The sequence below is a fragment of the Pelobates fuscus genome, chromosome 3 (assembly GCF_036172605.1).
Source record: "Pelobates fuscus isolate aPelFus1 chromosome 3, aPelFus1.pri, whole genome shotgun sequence".
In the NCBI taxonomy this organism is placed as follows: domain Eukaryota; kingdom Metazoa; phylum Chordata; class Amphibia; order Anura; family Pelobatidae; genus Pelobates; species Pelobates fuscus.
Window position 1 is genome coordinate 344,072,138 of NC_086319.1, and position 17,147 is coordinate 344,089,284.

Below are 17,147 nucleotides of genomic sequence, written 5' to 3' on the forward strand. Positions count from 1 at the left end.
TTACAGGGGCATTGGGTGCATGCACAGCCATTACCAGAGCAATGCTACTCATATGAGAAACACTCACTTCCACTTTAAACCATAGTTCAATGCAAGCGAGGCAGACAAGTCACAATCCACTGTACATCACTGCGGAATATGATGGCCCTTTAGAAAAAAATTGAAATTCTTCCAAGTAACTGTCTTTAATGAGTGAAGAATGGATATGTTGAAAGCGGAGTGTTCACACATTGAGCGCTGATAACACTTTGGATTTGATTGAACATTTGTGGTATAGCTGTTCAAAAGATTTAACATTTTTGTGTAATTTTTTTTAATTGATTTTTCAAAAGTTACATTTTTAAAAAAAATATATCATACATAATAATATACAGAAAAAACTAAAAAAAATTAATATTTTTCAAAATATTAAATATTTGTAAAAGTGTATCCAATAATATTAAATCTTTTGAAATGCTTATCCAAACGTCAAGGCCTTTATTTGATAGTTAGTAAGATACACTGCAGCAGTATTAATGCAGGGGCAATGTAGCTTAGTGCATAAAATACAAATTCTGGAAGACGAGCTATGTACCCCCTATAAATTCACATTTGCCTGGAGGTTTGAATTGTTAATGGCTGTAGATGCTGCTTAAAATGTGGGAGATACAACTCCAGACTATCCAGAACATAGGAGCTCCCTTTCCAGACTGTGGGTCCAATGCTCTCAAATACAATTCTGGATCATGAAAAGTCAGTGGAGACAGACATTACATAATATAAATGTGGGGAAGATAACACCTTCACAAGCTATCTTACAGAGTGTGTGGGTTCTTTTAATTCAGATTAGAAAGAATATCCACTGTTTTATGACACATGTGTATATCAATACATTGATATAGTGTTATATAAAATGTGTTATGCTTTTTCCAGAGTGATTTAGACATATGTGAATATGTATTCCATTTTTAGGCTATTGAAAAACCTGATTTTTCTTTTCTTTATTTAAACAGCATGATATTACATGTTGGATTGCATTTAGAAGGAACTTAAATCAAATGGCAACAAGATCCTGTCTCTCAAGTCCACAGGTAGTTAAAAAAAAAAATGTTCTTGGACAGACAGACAATGCTGGCAAAGCAAGGCATCATTAAGAACTGATTATGTAACAAAAAGGTTACTTTAACGTTATACTTCGATGCTGCATTGTTTGAGATTTAATTTTAATGTATTTTAAATGCTGCACTCAAACATGATTATCCGATTTCAGGTACCACATTACACAGATTCATCTTATCAATAGTGTAATGTAAACTAACCCTGCCAAAAATTGTGGATGTCATTTCGATTATATGGTTTATAAAATGGATCTGGTTTTAATATTGATGTATTCGATCTGTGGTAAGGTAAAATTCTGTGAATAAAGGCTTGCACAATCATATTAGTACATTTAAGAACATTCATGATGATGGTAAACAAGAACCAATTTAAGGGTTCTGGTAAATATGCATGTTATTTACAGGTATACTATAGTCACCAAAACAACTTTCGCTTAGTGAAGCAGTTATGATGTATAGATCATGTCATTTCAGTCGCACTGCTCAATTCTCTTCCATTTAGGAGTTAAATCAGTTTGGTTTATGCAGACCTAGTCACAACTCCCTGCATGTGACTTACACAGGCTTCCTAACTATTTCCTGTAAAGAGACATCTAATGTCTAAGCTTACTTTACTGCATAGTCTGTTTTATTTAAAAGTTTTCTCCTACTCTGTTAATAGCCCGCTTGACAGATCCTGTGTGTGATTAACCCCATTAAGGACACATGCCATGTCTGACATGTCATGATTCCCTTTTATTCCAGAAGTTTGGTCCTTCAGGGGTTAAAGTTTAATTTATAGAGAGTTAAGAATAAAGTAAATTTTGATCTGATTAAAAATTAAAACATTTTTTTCATGCAGACTGTGTCAGTCACAGCCAGGAGAGGGGTAACTAGGGTTGCATGGACACAAACAGAAGTTATTTAGCTGCTAAATAGCAAAGAATTGAGCAGTGAGACATCATGTGCATGATATTTATGAGGGTGGCTTACTAATTAACATCATGTTTAGAAAACAGTATTATCCTATTTTTATGCATTTGACTTTCAAAATATAAATTATATAGAGGGGAATAAAAATGAAAAACACATGGAAATCTATAGTGGGATTTTTAAAGGGGCATTTTGGGCTGAAAATTACCCTGTTATTTTTTTTATTTATTTATGAGGTGTAAAAACAAGATTAAATGCTTCTTTATCCTGCAACTGGCAGTCTCCGTCTCAGTTTCCTGTCAGTCATTTTTACAAACTCTATTCTTTGCATCTTGAAGGCAACACAGAAGAAGCATAAACCGAAGAAATTAAGCAATGTTACAGTTTCTCCTCCTCATCTGCATTGTGTGCCTTGGTTGTGCCTGGAATGCATTGGATTGTGATTTCATTTGCTAAATATTTACACTAAATTTAAAAGAAAATTGATCAAGATATGAAACAAGGACAACAAAAGTTATATGTGATATTCTATTTTTTATTCATAGTGTGATTTACAGAGAAATAGCGGTTCCATTTCAATACATTATTTCCCTGCTTCTTTGTGCAGTATATTGCCTTTGAGATACTGGCCACCTGGGTGATATTGTATCCAGGTGACAAGGATATCGAATCTACACAGAATTAGGAGGCACTGCCATCCTAATTTTTTAGTCAAGAACAATTGTCATATATTACATTTGTTAGCTTCAAAAACGACACATTATGAATTAATATTAAGCAGTGATATTTTTCCCTCTTACCTTCAGAAAATGGTTCCCACTCATACAATCGGCCCATAAATGGCTTGTTGTTATAGGATGCACATTGAACCTCTCGGATGCCTCTGTTATTCCCTGGGCACGGCTGTTAAAACAAATACCCAGAAAGCTGTTTAGAATTCTCTGTACAATGACAAATAATTACAAAATTCCTAAAAATCTTTAAAGACTTATTTCTTAAATTATCAGTAAATGCTAGCCATGTTATGGCCACTCTCTCTGCCGATGTCTTAAAGTTTACCTCCTAGAAACACTATAGTTTGCCTTCTATAATACAAACAATTTCAGATGTGCTGTGCTTGCACTGTAGAACGACAGCAAGCTCCATAAGGTGTCAACAGCAACACTAATAGTAAATTGTATAATATACTACATTGCTGACCTCGGAACATTTACTCTAAATGTATACAAGCAAAATTAGACAAGAGATAGATTGTATCCATTCAGAGACAGACAAAAGCCATATGAAATACCTATTTTCACACATGCAGAGACTATGTAGCTAAGACATCTTCCAAATGTGAAAGGCTCTCTTTTTGGTTGGATTTTTGTGTCTATTTCCCATTCAAAATTTTCATTGTTGTCCAATAAAAATGTACTAACTAGCAATAATAGATATTCAACCTACTGAACAATTAATGCTGACTATCCAAGTATTTAAGGACAGTAGAATTACATATTCACCACTGCTGAGCTCACATTCGTTATTCTTACATCTCCTTTTGAAGCTACTACTAAAGCATTAATTATAAAACCACCTTTTTTTTTTTTGGAAAAAAAAAACACAACATAAGGGTAAACGTGCATTTAATTGCTTGAGGACTAGAGTCGAGGACACGATTTTGCCTCAATTAGTACAAAAAGGAATCAACAAACATCACAACACTTTGGTGACTAGCTGCTTATTTTACCAGCAAACTGATATAACAATGATTCATAACCCTTCAAATAATAATAATTATAATAATAATAAAATCTTAATTGAAGGGCAAAACTTGCCTAGTCTACCAGATGGAAGACTAAAGACGTTTTCACCAAGGAATTGCCAAGTTTTTTTCTGCCTTTTTTTTAAAAAAATGTTTGTAAAAGCTCTTTTCAATATTCTTAAATGTATTAATTTATTTAACATTTTTAAATTACAAAATCCCATTTTAGCATGGTGACATTGTAAATTTCAGAATTATTAAAACACAACTTAAAAGTAAAAAAACAAAACAACAACACTCTCCCCATTAACCCCTTAACACCGCAGCCAAATGTACAAGTTGTGAACGAAACAAAACGTAAACAAAACCTGGCATTTGCGCTATATGTCTGTCCAACCGTAATTCACCTCTTTCATATTAAATGCACCCCCCCTTATTATATATCATGTTATTCAGGGGAAACATGGCTTTCATTTAATATCAAATATTTAGCTATGAAACATAATTTAATATGAAAAAAAATGGGAGAAAATAAGATTTTTTTTATTTTTTTCGTTCTACATGACATTTTAACTGTCAATGTCATTAATACTGTTTGCTTTTACTGCAATAAAATACACATATTTGTATTCAGCAAAGTCTCATGTGTAAAACAGTACCCCCTATGTACAGGTTTTATGGTGTTTTGGGAAGTTACAGGGTCAAATATAGCGTGTTACATTTGAAATTCGCCAGATTGGTTACGTTGCCTTTGAGACTGTATAGTAGCCCAGGAAATAAATTTACACCCATAATGGCATGCCATTTGCAATAGTAGACGACCCAAGGTATTGCAAATAAGCGATGTCCAGTCTTTTTTAGTAGCCATTTGGTCACAAACACTGGCCAAAGTTAGCGTTCGTATTTGTTTGTGTGTGAAAAATGCAAAAAACACCAATTTTGGCCAGTGTTTGTGACTAAGTGGCTACTAAAAAAGACTGGACATACCCCATTTGCAATACCTTTGGTTGTCTACTATTGCAAATGGTATGCCATCATAGGGGTAATTTTCATTCTTGGGCTACCATAGGGTCATAAAGGCAACGTAAGCAATCTGGCGAATTTTAATGTGAAAAAAATTAAACACAAGCCTTATATTTGACGCTGTAATTTTTGAAAACACCATAAAACCTGTACATGAGGGGTACTGTTGTACTCAGGAGACTTCGCTGAACACAAATATTTGTGTTTCAAAACAGTAAAAAGTATTGCAGCAATAATATTGTCCCTGTAAGTGCTGTTTGTGCGTGAAAAATGCAAAAAACGTCACTTTTACTGGCGATATCATGGTTGTAATACATTTTACTGTTTTGAAACACTAATATTTGTGTTCAGCGAAGTCTCCCGAGTAAAACAGTACCCCCCATGTACAGGTTTTATGGTGTCTTGGAAAGTTATAGGGTTAAATATAGTGCTAGCAAATTAAATTCCCTATACTTTCGGCATGGGTGGTCAGGCAGGTCCCGCTAATTGTAATTAATTAGGATACCTAATTATGTAAAATTATTACATAAATATATGTGTAGAATTAATATATGTATATATATACATATGTGTATATATACGTATATATATATTTTTTTTTCTTTTAATATTTTTATTTATATATAGGTATATATATAGTGATATATACGTATATATTTATGTATATAGATATATATATTATTTCATTCTACGTGTATTTTTATATAAATATATATATATTAATATCACAATACAGTTAGAACGAAATAAAACACATCTATATATTTTTTAATATTTTATTTTTAATTATTTTTTTTATTTTATTTTTTTACGTATTTACATATTTATTTTTTATATTATTTATAAATATATATATAACAATAATTATATATAATCAGTATCAGTCTACGTGTAATTTGATATTAATATATATATAATTATATATATATATTAATATTAAAATACACCTAGACGGTGTATGTGTGTGTATGTATATGTGTATATATATATACTTAGATCATATATATATATAATATATATATATATATATATATATATATATATATATATATATATGATCTAAGTATAAATTTTTTTTTTACACTTATTTAACATTTATTTGATTTGATTTCAGCCAGCAGGGGGACCAACTGTCATTACAGTTGGTCCCCCTGCTGGCATTGCTGCAGCCAGCTATACCGGCCATGTGATTGTGAGGTCCTCGCAAGGACCTCACTCTCACATGACCGGGAGGGACCGGAGGAGGAAGATGTGCCGCGGGGGGGCTCCCTGGGAGTCCCCCCAACCGCGATCGCCGGCGTGGGACCGCCGGCGACCGGGTAAGTTACTAAAAACCGGAGGGCGTACTATTACGCCCTGCGGCGTTTAGAGCCGCTTTTAAAAGGACGTAATAGTACGCCCTCCGGTCTTAAGGGGTTAATAGAATCACACTGACAACAATATAAACAAATTGGAGAAAAAGTACAACTCAACAATAATTTTTTTTTGTGAAAATGTATTCGATTGCATCCACGTTGTTTTTAAACTATAATCTACTTTAATGCAATGTGCTATCTTTAGACTCCAGTTTTTATTTGGACTCTAAAAATGATTTTAGTGATACCAGTGAAACATAAACTACAATCGATTAACCACTTTATTTGTAATATAGTGAGCCGATAAGGTTCAACGGCATGAAATAGCACTATGACGCAGACATTGTGCATTTAAAGGGGACTTTAATAGGTACCATAATGATAGTAAAAATGTACAGGTGTTTGGCACAGTATATATGCATGCCATCATTCAGACACAAACAACCACCTGGACATAAGAACAGCTGCACTGCATATGTTATCACCATGGCAACAAAGATACATTTAAGCAAGACTACACAAAACTTCTGAATAATCTATAGAATATAAGCGAACCTAGAACAAAACATGTCAACCATATACCCCAGGAGAAACATCGAACAGAACATTTTAAAACAATGTATTTTGAGAGTAAGCTTAGATTTTATTTTGTTCTTTAATATTAGTAATTTAACATAAAGTTAGCTTATGCATGCAGATTGTGAAAAAATGCATGCAGCAAATTTTATTTATTTCTCCATTTTTAATCTGCACCAATGATTATTTTGAAAATTTTTCAAAGAATAACAATCGTAAATTTCATCGGAATGCACAAAATTAAATGAGACATGCATTTTAATGTCTGGCACATGTTACCTATAGTACTAAATATGTTTTGTCAAAGCCTCGCCATGGGAACTTGATTTAAATGTACCCGGGGCAATTCACTTTTCTTGTAAGAAAACAGAAATTAAATTCAGAGAAACAACACATTTTCAGTTTAAGCTGGGTCAGTTAAACACAGAGACGGGAAGAGAACAGGGAGAAACTGTACATTATTATAAAGCTATATACCACTTGCAACAGCTCCACCTACTGTCAAGTCTGAAAAAAACTGTCATTGTAAATGATGAATAATGGTGGTACTAAAAAAACCTCTCCCCAAAAGTATTACCATCATTATTTTATGAGCAGCATCTTCTCTATTTGCCATCTGGATTTGACTTTCAAAGTCCATTTGCTCACAAAAACCTTGCATCCAGACAACAACTCTGCAAATGCCCATGTTCCAACTTAGTGAAGTTACTCCACTTCTGCTGTTGCTGCTTCCGTCTATCTGCTCTTTCTACTTCAGACAGTCCTGCAACATCTAAGTTGGATGACCGTTCAAGTGTTCCACATCTTAGCAGTATGTTACACTCTCTGTTATGATGTCCTTTTTTCTGTCTAAATTAGTCCTCAGATTTGTTTCAGTGACTTCTTCATTTTCATCCTTGTGAGCATTAGATTTTTGTTAAGAAGCTTTGACTTCTTCGCTCCTTTTTTTGGCAGTGATATGCACTTGGCATGTCTTCATTCGTGTATATATATGTAAAACATATATATATATATATATATATATATGTTTAAATAACTTTTTTCCAGAGGAGGGGCTGTATCGGTGCTGCTTACCTCTCCTTCTCCCACAACATAACGGAGTGGGCATGGCCTCCTCTGGCATGGTCCAATCCAGTGCTACTCATAGAAGAGTGTTGGGGACCTAATGCACAGGGGTGGCGAGTGCCATACACACTCTTGAACTTCATACCCACAGTCACTAGAGGTGGACTTAACCCTACACGGTAAACATTGCTGCTTCTAAAAAAAACTTTAAAAAACTGCAGTGCTTTACATTGCAAGGTTAAAAGGACATGGAAACTGCACATAGACCACTTCGTTGAGATAAAGTGGTCTGAGTGACTAGTGTCCCTTTAATAAGGAACACTGGATGTAAATGAAAATCAGAAGGACAAAGTAACTCCAATTATAATGGGCTATATTAGCCAATTCTGCCACTCTTAAAAGGGCAACTCTAATCTACTCAGCAAGTTTTATGCATATCAATGCCTACAATTAAATGTTCAATTAAGAACTGTCCACATTTGACACACAAAATATATACTACAGCTGGCTGGCTAAATTATAGGAGTTACGGTTACACGGCAGTGGACTGGAGCAGAGCGTTTACACACTCTGCAAAAGAATCACTCTGTAGAATTATCGTTAGAAAAGATGGAAGAATCAAATCATTTGTAAAATGAAGACTTGTCTAATAGACATCAATGTCGATAAATAGTAGGCCTATACAATTTATCCAAGGATATGAAATCAATAATAAGACAAGAAAATAAATACAAAAAATATACAAAATTAGTCATTAAAGGAGCACTATAGGGTCAGGAATACATGTTTGTGTTAAAGCCACCATCTAGCCACCCTGGGCCCCTCATGCCTCCCTAATTATAGTAAATCTTACTTGTATTCAAGTCTGAAGTTGCAGGCTTTGTGGCAGTTTGCTTTAGACCTGCCCACTGCCTGCTGACATCAGCAGAAGTGGTAGCTTGATCCAATCACAATGCTTCCCCATAGGATTGGCTGAGACTGACAAAGAGGCAGATCAGGGGCAGAGCTAGCACAATTCAAACAAAGCTCTAGCCAATCAGCATCTCCTCCTAGAGATGAATTGAACCAATGAATCTCTATGAGGAATGTTCAGTGTCTGCATGCAGAGGGAGGAGACACTGAATGTTTGGATGCATTTTAGGCAGCCATGACCCAGGAAGGATTTCTAACAGCCATCTGAGGAGTGGCCAGTGAAGTTATAATTAGGCTGTAATGTAAACACTGCATTTTCTACTCACCAGAACAAATTCATTTAGCTGTAGTTGTTCTGGTGACTATAGTGTCCCTTTAAATAATTTCAATGAACACATGCAATTCTTCTTTACAGCACAGCTTCATAAAAGAGCAAAACAGTCTTCCATTTAAAACTAGCATGGATGTGTGCTATTTGTTCTAAAAAATGCTATTTTTTAACATGCAAATAAAATAAACAGGTTCTTTAATTCATAAAAGAGTTTAGGATCATAAAGACGTATTCATGCAAAGCTGGCAAAATCCTCCAATCGCAAAGAACCACTAAGTCAGATAACTGGGAACCGTTCCAAACTGGACATGCAACTGGAGTGTGGAAAAACTATCGGCAAAATAGAACTCACGTTTAACAAGACTAACATCTAATAAGTGGGGATTCTTCTACACATGTGCTTTTCTTCCATATATAACACCAATAATTGCTAAGGAATAATGTCACATATTCTAACAAATTGGTTTAAGTATTTTCTGCAAATGTAATTATGTTGCTTAGATGTATTTAATAATCACTGTAGAAAGTCAAATCCCGAACCTGGTCTGAGCCAGCTACAGTGTGCATTTTTTAATATTACAAACATACATTTTATTTCTTCCATGGCCGAGTTAAAAAGTACTGGAATTGATACAATAGTTCAGGTGCTATAAATATGCTTTTACAATCCAGGATGAAATGTAGTTTAAATATTACTTGCCTGAGCCAACATGGACCATTTCAATTCAGTTTGGAAATGTGCAGGATTATTTACTAAAGTGAGAATTGAAAGTGAATTTCAAATGTAAGGAATGAGTAGTCAAACTGATAGCAAAGATGACTTAGATCATTTTTTTTTCCATTTTGGCTACTTTGACCTTAAATTTGAAAATCACTTTGAAATAACCTTGAATATTTACTTTAGTAAATCGGACTGTTAGAATCAAAATTAATAAAAGTCCTAATATTTTACACTAAACTGCTATGTGATGAGAGCTGTGATTGGGAAACTGACACACGTATAAGTCCTTTTGTGTAGAAATCTTAATGGGTATAAGACCTAGGCTACTTTAGCAGGGTAATTCATTCAGACTAATTGTGCTATTGTAGAATGCAGTCAAAGGTATCTAAAAAATTATCATTAATTAGAAAACGTAAAAAATTGAGTAAAATTACATTGGATGTATTTTTTAAAAAAGAAAAGAAAATATATTCCTCTCTGAAAGCCATTGATTCGTTTCAGACGCCTGTGTACCACTACCTGTCCACCTTCTTTACAGAATACATTATTCCATAAAGAACGGAAATGTCCGCCGCTATCCATGGAGAACTGTTCAGAACAGCAAAATAATAAATTACAACGATAGTAACTATCAAAATTGACATATATGGTGCAGACTATAGACCTTTTGATGGCATCTAATTATGTGCCCTCATCTAGGCTATACGTTCGTATTTCCTACTAAGTGACTCGTCTCTTTCAATTTTAAGAATCATGGTTACAGGTTTGGTCAAGCTTAGTTAGATTTATCACTAACCTGTTAGCAAAATTGAATTGCATTACATGTCACTACAACCACAAAACTGTGATTCCCTCCAGTATATTCATGTTTAAAGATTTTCCCAGTAAGAACAATTAAACAGAAAAATTGACGAGGCTCAGCATAAATGTTCAATCCAACACGCCTGAAATGTTCTGCTTGAAAAATTGATTTGATTTAATCTGTGAAGCTCTGGGCATTTAAATCTCCAATTCTTAAAACTAAGCAGCCTCCCTGCATCATACTGTGTTTTGGTAATTCCCTTTCAAAACCGCAAACTATTATATGGTTGGTAAAGTGAGAATAGATATTTCTATGTACTGTTAAACTTTTCTACGCATGTGATTAGAACAAGATGGGGAACGTTAAGCAAAGCTCGATTGTTTAACTATTTACTAAGAGATCAAAACATACACTTCATGGCCTGAGACGTTATTCTTAATATTGGAAAGTATGCATTGTCATTGTGTTGCCACCATTTGTCAGCCAATGTTATATCTGGGTTTTACTTATTAGTGCTATTATTAGGTTTATAGAATGCTGTATGATTTCATTCTTAAATACCAGGGAATTACCTGCAAACACAGATTGCCAACAGCCTGGGGCACAGTGCTCAGGAAAGCTGATGTAAGCCCTTAACAAAAAACAGAATCAGCTGAAACACATGGGTCCCCCTAGTCACAGTTTATATGATACAGATGTCTGAATTATAAGGTATTAACACTGAGAGGACAAATCAAATTGGCTATGCATCAGGAAGCATGCTAAGCAAAACAACAGTATGAATGCAATGCAGTTAGAAAATGGCTAAATGACAAAATGGCAAGGGCGGTCTGGCAACGTTAAACCCAAGAAGCGTGCATGCACATCCAACTACCTTGGTAATAAGGTGATGTTAAACACATCAGCACAAACTCTGCACAAAAAAATATAAAACACGAAAGCCAGTTCTCTCCAATCTGCACTTAAAATTGTCCAAAAGACTTGGCATAGAAAGAATTTACAAAGTGTCTAAATGCAGACTTAAGTGTACCAAATGCTAAGACCCCCGTGGCAACATAGAATATTTGTAACCAAAAAACAAATGAATTGTATTTACAGTCTATTTGAAAATAATGTTTTTAAATGTGTATGCACACATAAAGCTTTAACCCCTTAAGGACACATGACATGTGTGACATGTCATGAGTCCCCTTTATTCCCGAAGTTTGGTCCTTAAAGGGTTAAAGAAGACTATGGTGTACAATGAACAAGAGCTATGTTATTCCATTCTGCACTTTATATTTACGAAAAACAGATCATTGGTATTCTAAAGTCTAATATCTTTAATCAAATCGCTTGTGGTGTAGATTAACATTTGCATACATCTTTACACACGCATCCTGTATATTCCATGATGCCCATCTGTAGTGCATGGTTAGATGTATTACAAATGTAAGCCAGAATACCAAGTTAGCAAAACAGTACAGGAGACCAGTCTGAATAACCGTTGGCAAAAAGTTAAATATATTATTTTATATATACAAACAACTAAATTTCACTTATTTCAAACCTAATTCACAAATATAAACATAAAATAATAAATAAATGCACGAAAAGAACATAAAATCCATCAAAGAGACATTTCTCAGAGGTTGTACGGTGCTCTTTAAACCAGAAATATTGTATTTGTAACGTGCTAATTGAATAAGGCAATGCAATAAATAATATCATAGATCTACATTAATCGGCAATATTGCTAGAAGTTCTTCCTATAATGGAATTAAAAGTAAGGCATTATCACACAATCGCCACAATTCATGACACACAAAGCTATAGCTAATAACTCATGGTACTGGGGATAATATCCTTGAACATTAACAGCTGTTGGCACTTTCAATTATGGGGACACACAATCTTTGTATGAAAAAAAGATTTTTAGCTGAATATATCTTCTTACTGTGAATAGCCTTGGGACAACAAAAGAACTCACTCCAATAATCAAACCAAAAATGATTCACCAACCATTAACAGATAACGTTGCAGTTCCCACGAGTATCCACCAAACAATCCAAGTACACTTACAGCAGGTAACACAATTCTGAACAGGAAGCGTTAGGAATGTAGGATACTAGTTATCCAACCATTTAAGAGAAAAACATTCTGATATCTACTTCTTCCTTTCCAATTGTGACCATTCTAGGTTCAAATTGTGTGGAGAAGATGTTCCAGGTTGCAAGGCTGGCTCGTCCATAAGGCCCCTGGAACTGAGAAATGTCATGCCTTCTTATGGTGAATCGACTGTCTTTAGGATGCCATTATCCAAATTAAAAGCTTTGGGGGGTAAGGTGGAGGGAGTCCCAGTGATATGCAATTCTTCAATCTAAGCACCTTTGTAATGTTTACGTATATTCCTTACTTTCCGCCATAGTCATTGGCAAAAGATTATCCTATAAAGTTATATGTGTAAACGCCTCCAGCCTAGAGAGAGATTTTCTAGCAACTCACATAATGGCCCTTTTTAATATGGTTGTAATGGAGCCTTACCACCACATCTCTTGGTATCTCCAAGACAAGGCTTTAACATGTATGTGCATGATCAAGCAGTAGATCATCTTCTTTTAATGACGGAAACACAGGTGTGAAGATTTCTTTTAAATATGTCGGCAATGCATCTTGCTAAATAGTTTCTTGTCTGTCCTCACCTCTAGGGCATTCGTCCTCAAAACCAATTCTCATGCCACGAAAACCCTCTTTTAGAGAGTAGCATGACGTTTTTAGCATTCCTTAGAGTCTCCTTTCAGACATCAAAAGTTCCTTTCCTGTGCCAAATAAAGCTTCTGCTTCAGAGCTCGCTTCCGTTACGTGAGTAGAAGATTGTGCTAACTCGCCATCTTGTTCTCTTTTCCTAGGTTTAACAATTAATTTCTCTTGGGGTTCTTGGATGAGGCTATTGTGGGTTACAGACGGGAGGTATTCTGTTTTTGAGGACATTATCCACCTGACAATGTGTTTGTTTAGTGGCTAAAGGCCACTTTTGCTCGGAGCTAGCACAACATGTCACTGCACCGCTTTACCGGAAGTCCTGCCTCTGCCATTTCAGCCAAAGTAGAAAGACTTATATTGTCAAATACACGGATAGGTAAGCAAGACAAGTGCAGTTGGTGGTAATAATGCTGGAACCTTATGGCAGTAAGTAGTATAGCAAGGTAGTATTCCATGCCCATGGGAATCATACACTACCTCATGTTAGAAGAAGTGGCTCCAGTGGGCAAAGTCCATATGTAGATTTTATCCATCTGTGCTGTTTTTTTTTGTTTTTTGTTTTTAATAGTTACAAATTACATTTTCTTATCTTGATTTCAAAACTTCAGTATGTGAAGAATGAAGAGAAGGAGGCAAAAACAGGTAACCTACCTGGGGCTCTGTAGGATCTTAATCCTTCTCTGGTACACAACGAACTACTCTGTCACCACAAGGCTAGAGCAGAGTTATACAGTCTGTTCTGATGACTGAACAGGTAGCAAAGAACATGCATAGAGTTACAAGTTCAGTACTGAAGTTCATCCATTCACTTTATTTGGTATAATTGTGTTTGTTGTATCTATCCATCACAGAAGTACAGTAATATTATGTTTGACATTCTATAATTTATTGCTATTATATTGACAAATTCTCTCAATGAAAACGGTTTCAAATTGAGTAACTAAGTGGTTTAAGTTCATAATGTTGCTATATATTTTATCTTTTTTTTTTTTTTCGTTTCTTTGTTTTTGCTGCTGAGAAAATTGCTGAACTGGAACAATTCCCCAAGTCAGTGATGCTTCCCTTCACCTACTTTCTACTTCAATTTGAAATTCTCTCTGAATTCACTTTGAATTCCTGGCAATTCTCAATTTAGTAAATAGCACCATGGTTCTTTCTTTTTTCCTTGATTATTTTACAGATCTCGATTAAATAATTTGGCAACAATCCTATGATATGAGAACGCAAATGGAATTTGATCCAGAAGGAAAAATATTTAGAGCATGAATAATACTGAGTTTTACACTGTGCAAATGAAGCAAAATAGCCCACCCAGAGCAAATTATTGCAACCACAAACTGTAACATGCTGGCCTGGCACAGATGTTTGCAATAAGACATCATAGCAAAAATGTATATTACATAATAAAAAAATAAAAAATAATTAGAAATATTCACATACAAATCGAATGTCAAAAAAATATATTTGTTATTAATTAATGTATTACCACAAAACAAAAAAAGAAAAGAAAAAAGAAATTAACAGTAATGTTGGCTGTTTCAGTGGTCTGGAATCTGGTTTTGTTTTTGTTGCAACATAAAGAACGAACAAGAAGACCGAGCTAGTATCTCCTATATACTTCAAATTGGACAAACGTACATTATATTTTTCCACATTCCCAATCTAAATACTTCCATATAAAATGCAATGTTAAAACAATATTGAGTGTATCACATCAATTTTAAGACATCAAATAATACACTAGGGGGGCGGAGCCTGAACATTGAGCCGAGAGGTTGCATGCCACGCGAGCTCCCTTACTAACCAACAATTTTCAGGGTAAAAACCCTGTTTACAGCCTGAACCCAAGCACCCACACTCGTCTCCCGACTCTGGGACAAGTCACGGATCATATTGACCTCAAACTCGAGTACCCACGACGCACTGGGCCCGCAGAGGCGAATTGAGTCCTACTAGCCACCGGGCGGCGGGAAGGATGGCCAACTTCCCCGCTTTCCTGGATACCGACAAGCAATACCTCGGGCCTCCCCCCCCACCCTGGACCGGCGGGGGTTATCCCGGTCCCCACCGAACAAGCCAAGTCAGACCTTGTGGATGAGGAGAGACACTTACCTACACGTTACCTATTTACTTCCATAATGGAGGGCATCCCCCAGAAGAGCTAACATAGAAACATAGAATGTGACGGCAGATAAGAACCATTCGACCCATCTAGTCTGCCCTAACGCAATCACCGGCAGTGACCTTAACTTCTCAATTGAACGCTCCTTGGAGAGATTAGAAGCGATATTTACCAACTTCTGGGCCAAACTGGAGGCACGAGTGGGGGCTACAGCTTCCCAACAAGCGACAGCCAGCCATCAAACGATACCGCACAGCGGGAGCAGCCCCCTCCCCACCCCCCCCCCCCCCGGATAAGAAGGGTGAGCAAAACCCCACTGGCAAGCCCTCCTACTCACCTGAGCCAAATGCCTGCCAGGGCTCCACACCGCAAAAGGAGCAACGATCTGCGGTTCTGAGATGCCAGAAAAAGGCCCCAAGATGCTCATTCATAAGCACTCGCTCTCACTCTCGCTGGAGCCCTAAACAAGCCCTGCACACACGCATCTCACCGGATCCAAGCACCAGAGACCAGCACGGCACACATCTGCCCCCAAATGATTACAGCATACAACCAGGTCGCAACACAAGGGTCCACCCCACAGCCTATCGATGAAGCTGAATCTCACCGCAGCTCCATGCGGAGCTGGACATTCCACTGATCAGGACTGTGTATACCCACTGAGTGGCATCGATTAGCGGCAAATGCAGGGCCTTACTCTGCCACAGAGCTCCCACCACCCTAGGCCACACACAGCAGCACCTAAATCAGCTAGCCTAGCTTGATACTTAACACAGCTGGCTGAGCAGGCACCAAGTGCCGTTATTATGCTCCATTGTTTTATATTGTTTTACTTTGTTTATTTGTTAACCACACGACATTGCACCAATAATATTTTCCTTTTAACACAGTTAGCCAAGGCTGTAAAATTAGTGACAAGGGCCAGTAGCATAAGATCTCTGGTGTGTAATCCTAGCATGTTATAATATGTATCCTAGTTGTATTTCTCTCCCGCCTAGCATATACCATGCCTCATGCAATACCTTTCTTCTCTTTTAACATATGCTCTCTCAGATCTCATGTTTTTAGATCAACAGCTAAGCTTGATTTATTAAACTCATAAAAATGTGCACTGCCCTTATATGCTATGACACAACATCTTGATGCAGGGGCGGACTGACCAGTTGGGCACTTCGGACATGGTCCGAGGGCCCGGCCGGGATGGGTGCCCGCCATCAGGGGGCCCGCCCGCCCCTTTAAATGCTGCAGCCGCCTGAGCGCTCTCTTAAGAGCCTCAGGCGGCTGCAGCTTCTCACCTCCCCTCCCCTGTAGCTGTGCGGTCCGCGGTGCCCGGCCGGAGTGCAAGGAAGGTGCACACACTGTGCACCTTCCTGTCAGTCCGGCCGGGTACAGGAAACAGAAACTCCTGTTCCGCGCGGAACAGGAGTTTCTGTTTCCTGTACCCGGCCGGACTGACAGGAAGGTGCACACTCAGTGTGCACCTTTTTATCACTCCGGCCGGGCGCCGTGGACCGGAGAGCAGCTCGGCCACGCTACAGGGGAGGGGGTAAAAAGAGAGTGGGAGGGGGTGTTAAAAAGAGAGTGGGTGTGGGGGGGGGTTAAAAAGAGAGTGGGAGGGGGGTTAAAAAGAGAGTGGGGGGGTTAAAAAGAGTGGGAGGGGGGGGTTAAAAAGAGAGTGGGAGGGGGGTTAAAAAGAGAGTGGGAGGGGGGGTTAAAAAGAGAGTGGGAGAGGGGGTTAAAATTAG

General features: G+C 37.0%; 1 protein-coding gene across 1 annotated transcript in view; it reads right to left on the minus strand.

Annotated features, from left to right (window-relative positions):
• The window catches only part of THSD4 (thrombospondin type 1 domain containing 4), a 694,237-nt gene that overhangs the window by 401,381 nt on the left and 275,709 nt on the right, over positions 1 to 17,147 (minus strand). The window contains exon 6 of the mRNA XM_063449121.1: positions 2,810 to 2,912. Within this exon, the coding sequence (XP_063305191.1) occupies positions 2,810 to 2,912 (103 nt within the window). The remainder of the gene's footprint in view (positions 1 to 2,809; positions 2,913 to 17,147) is intronic.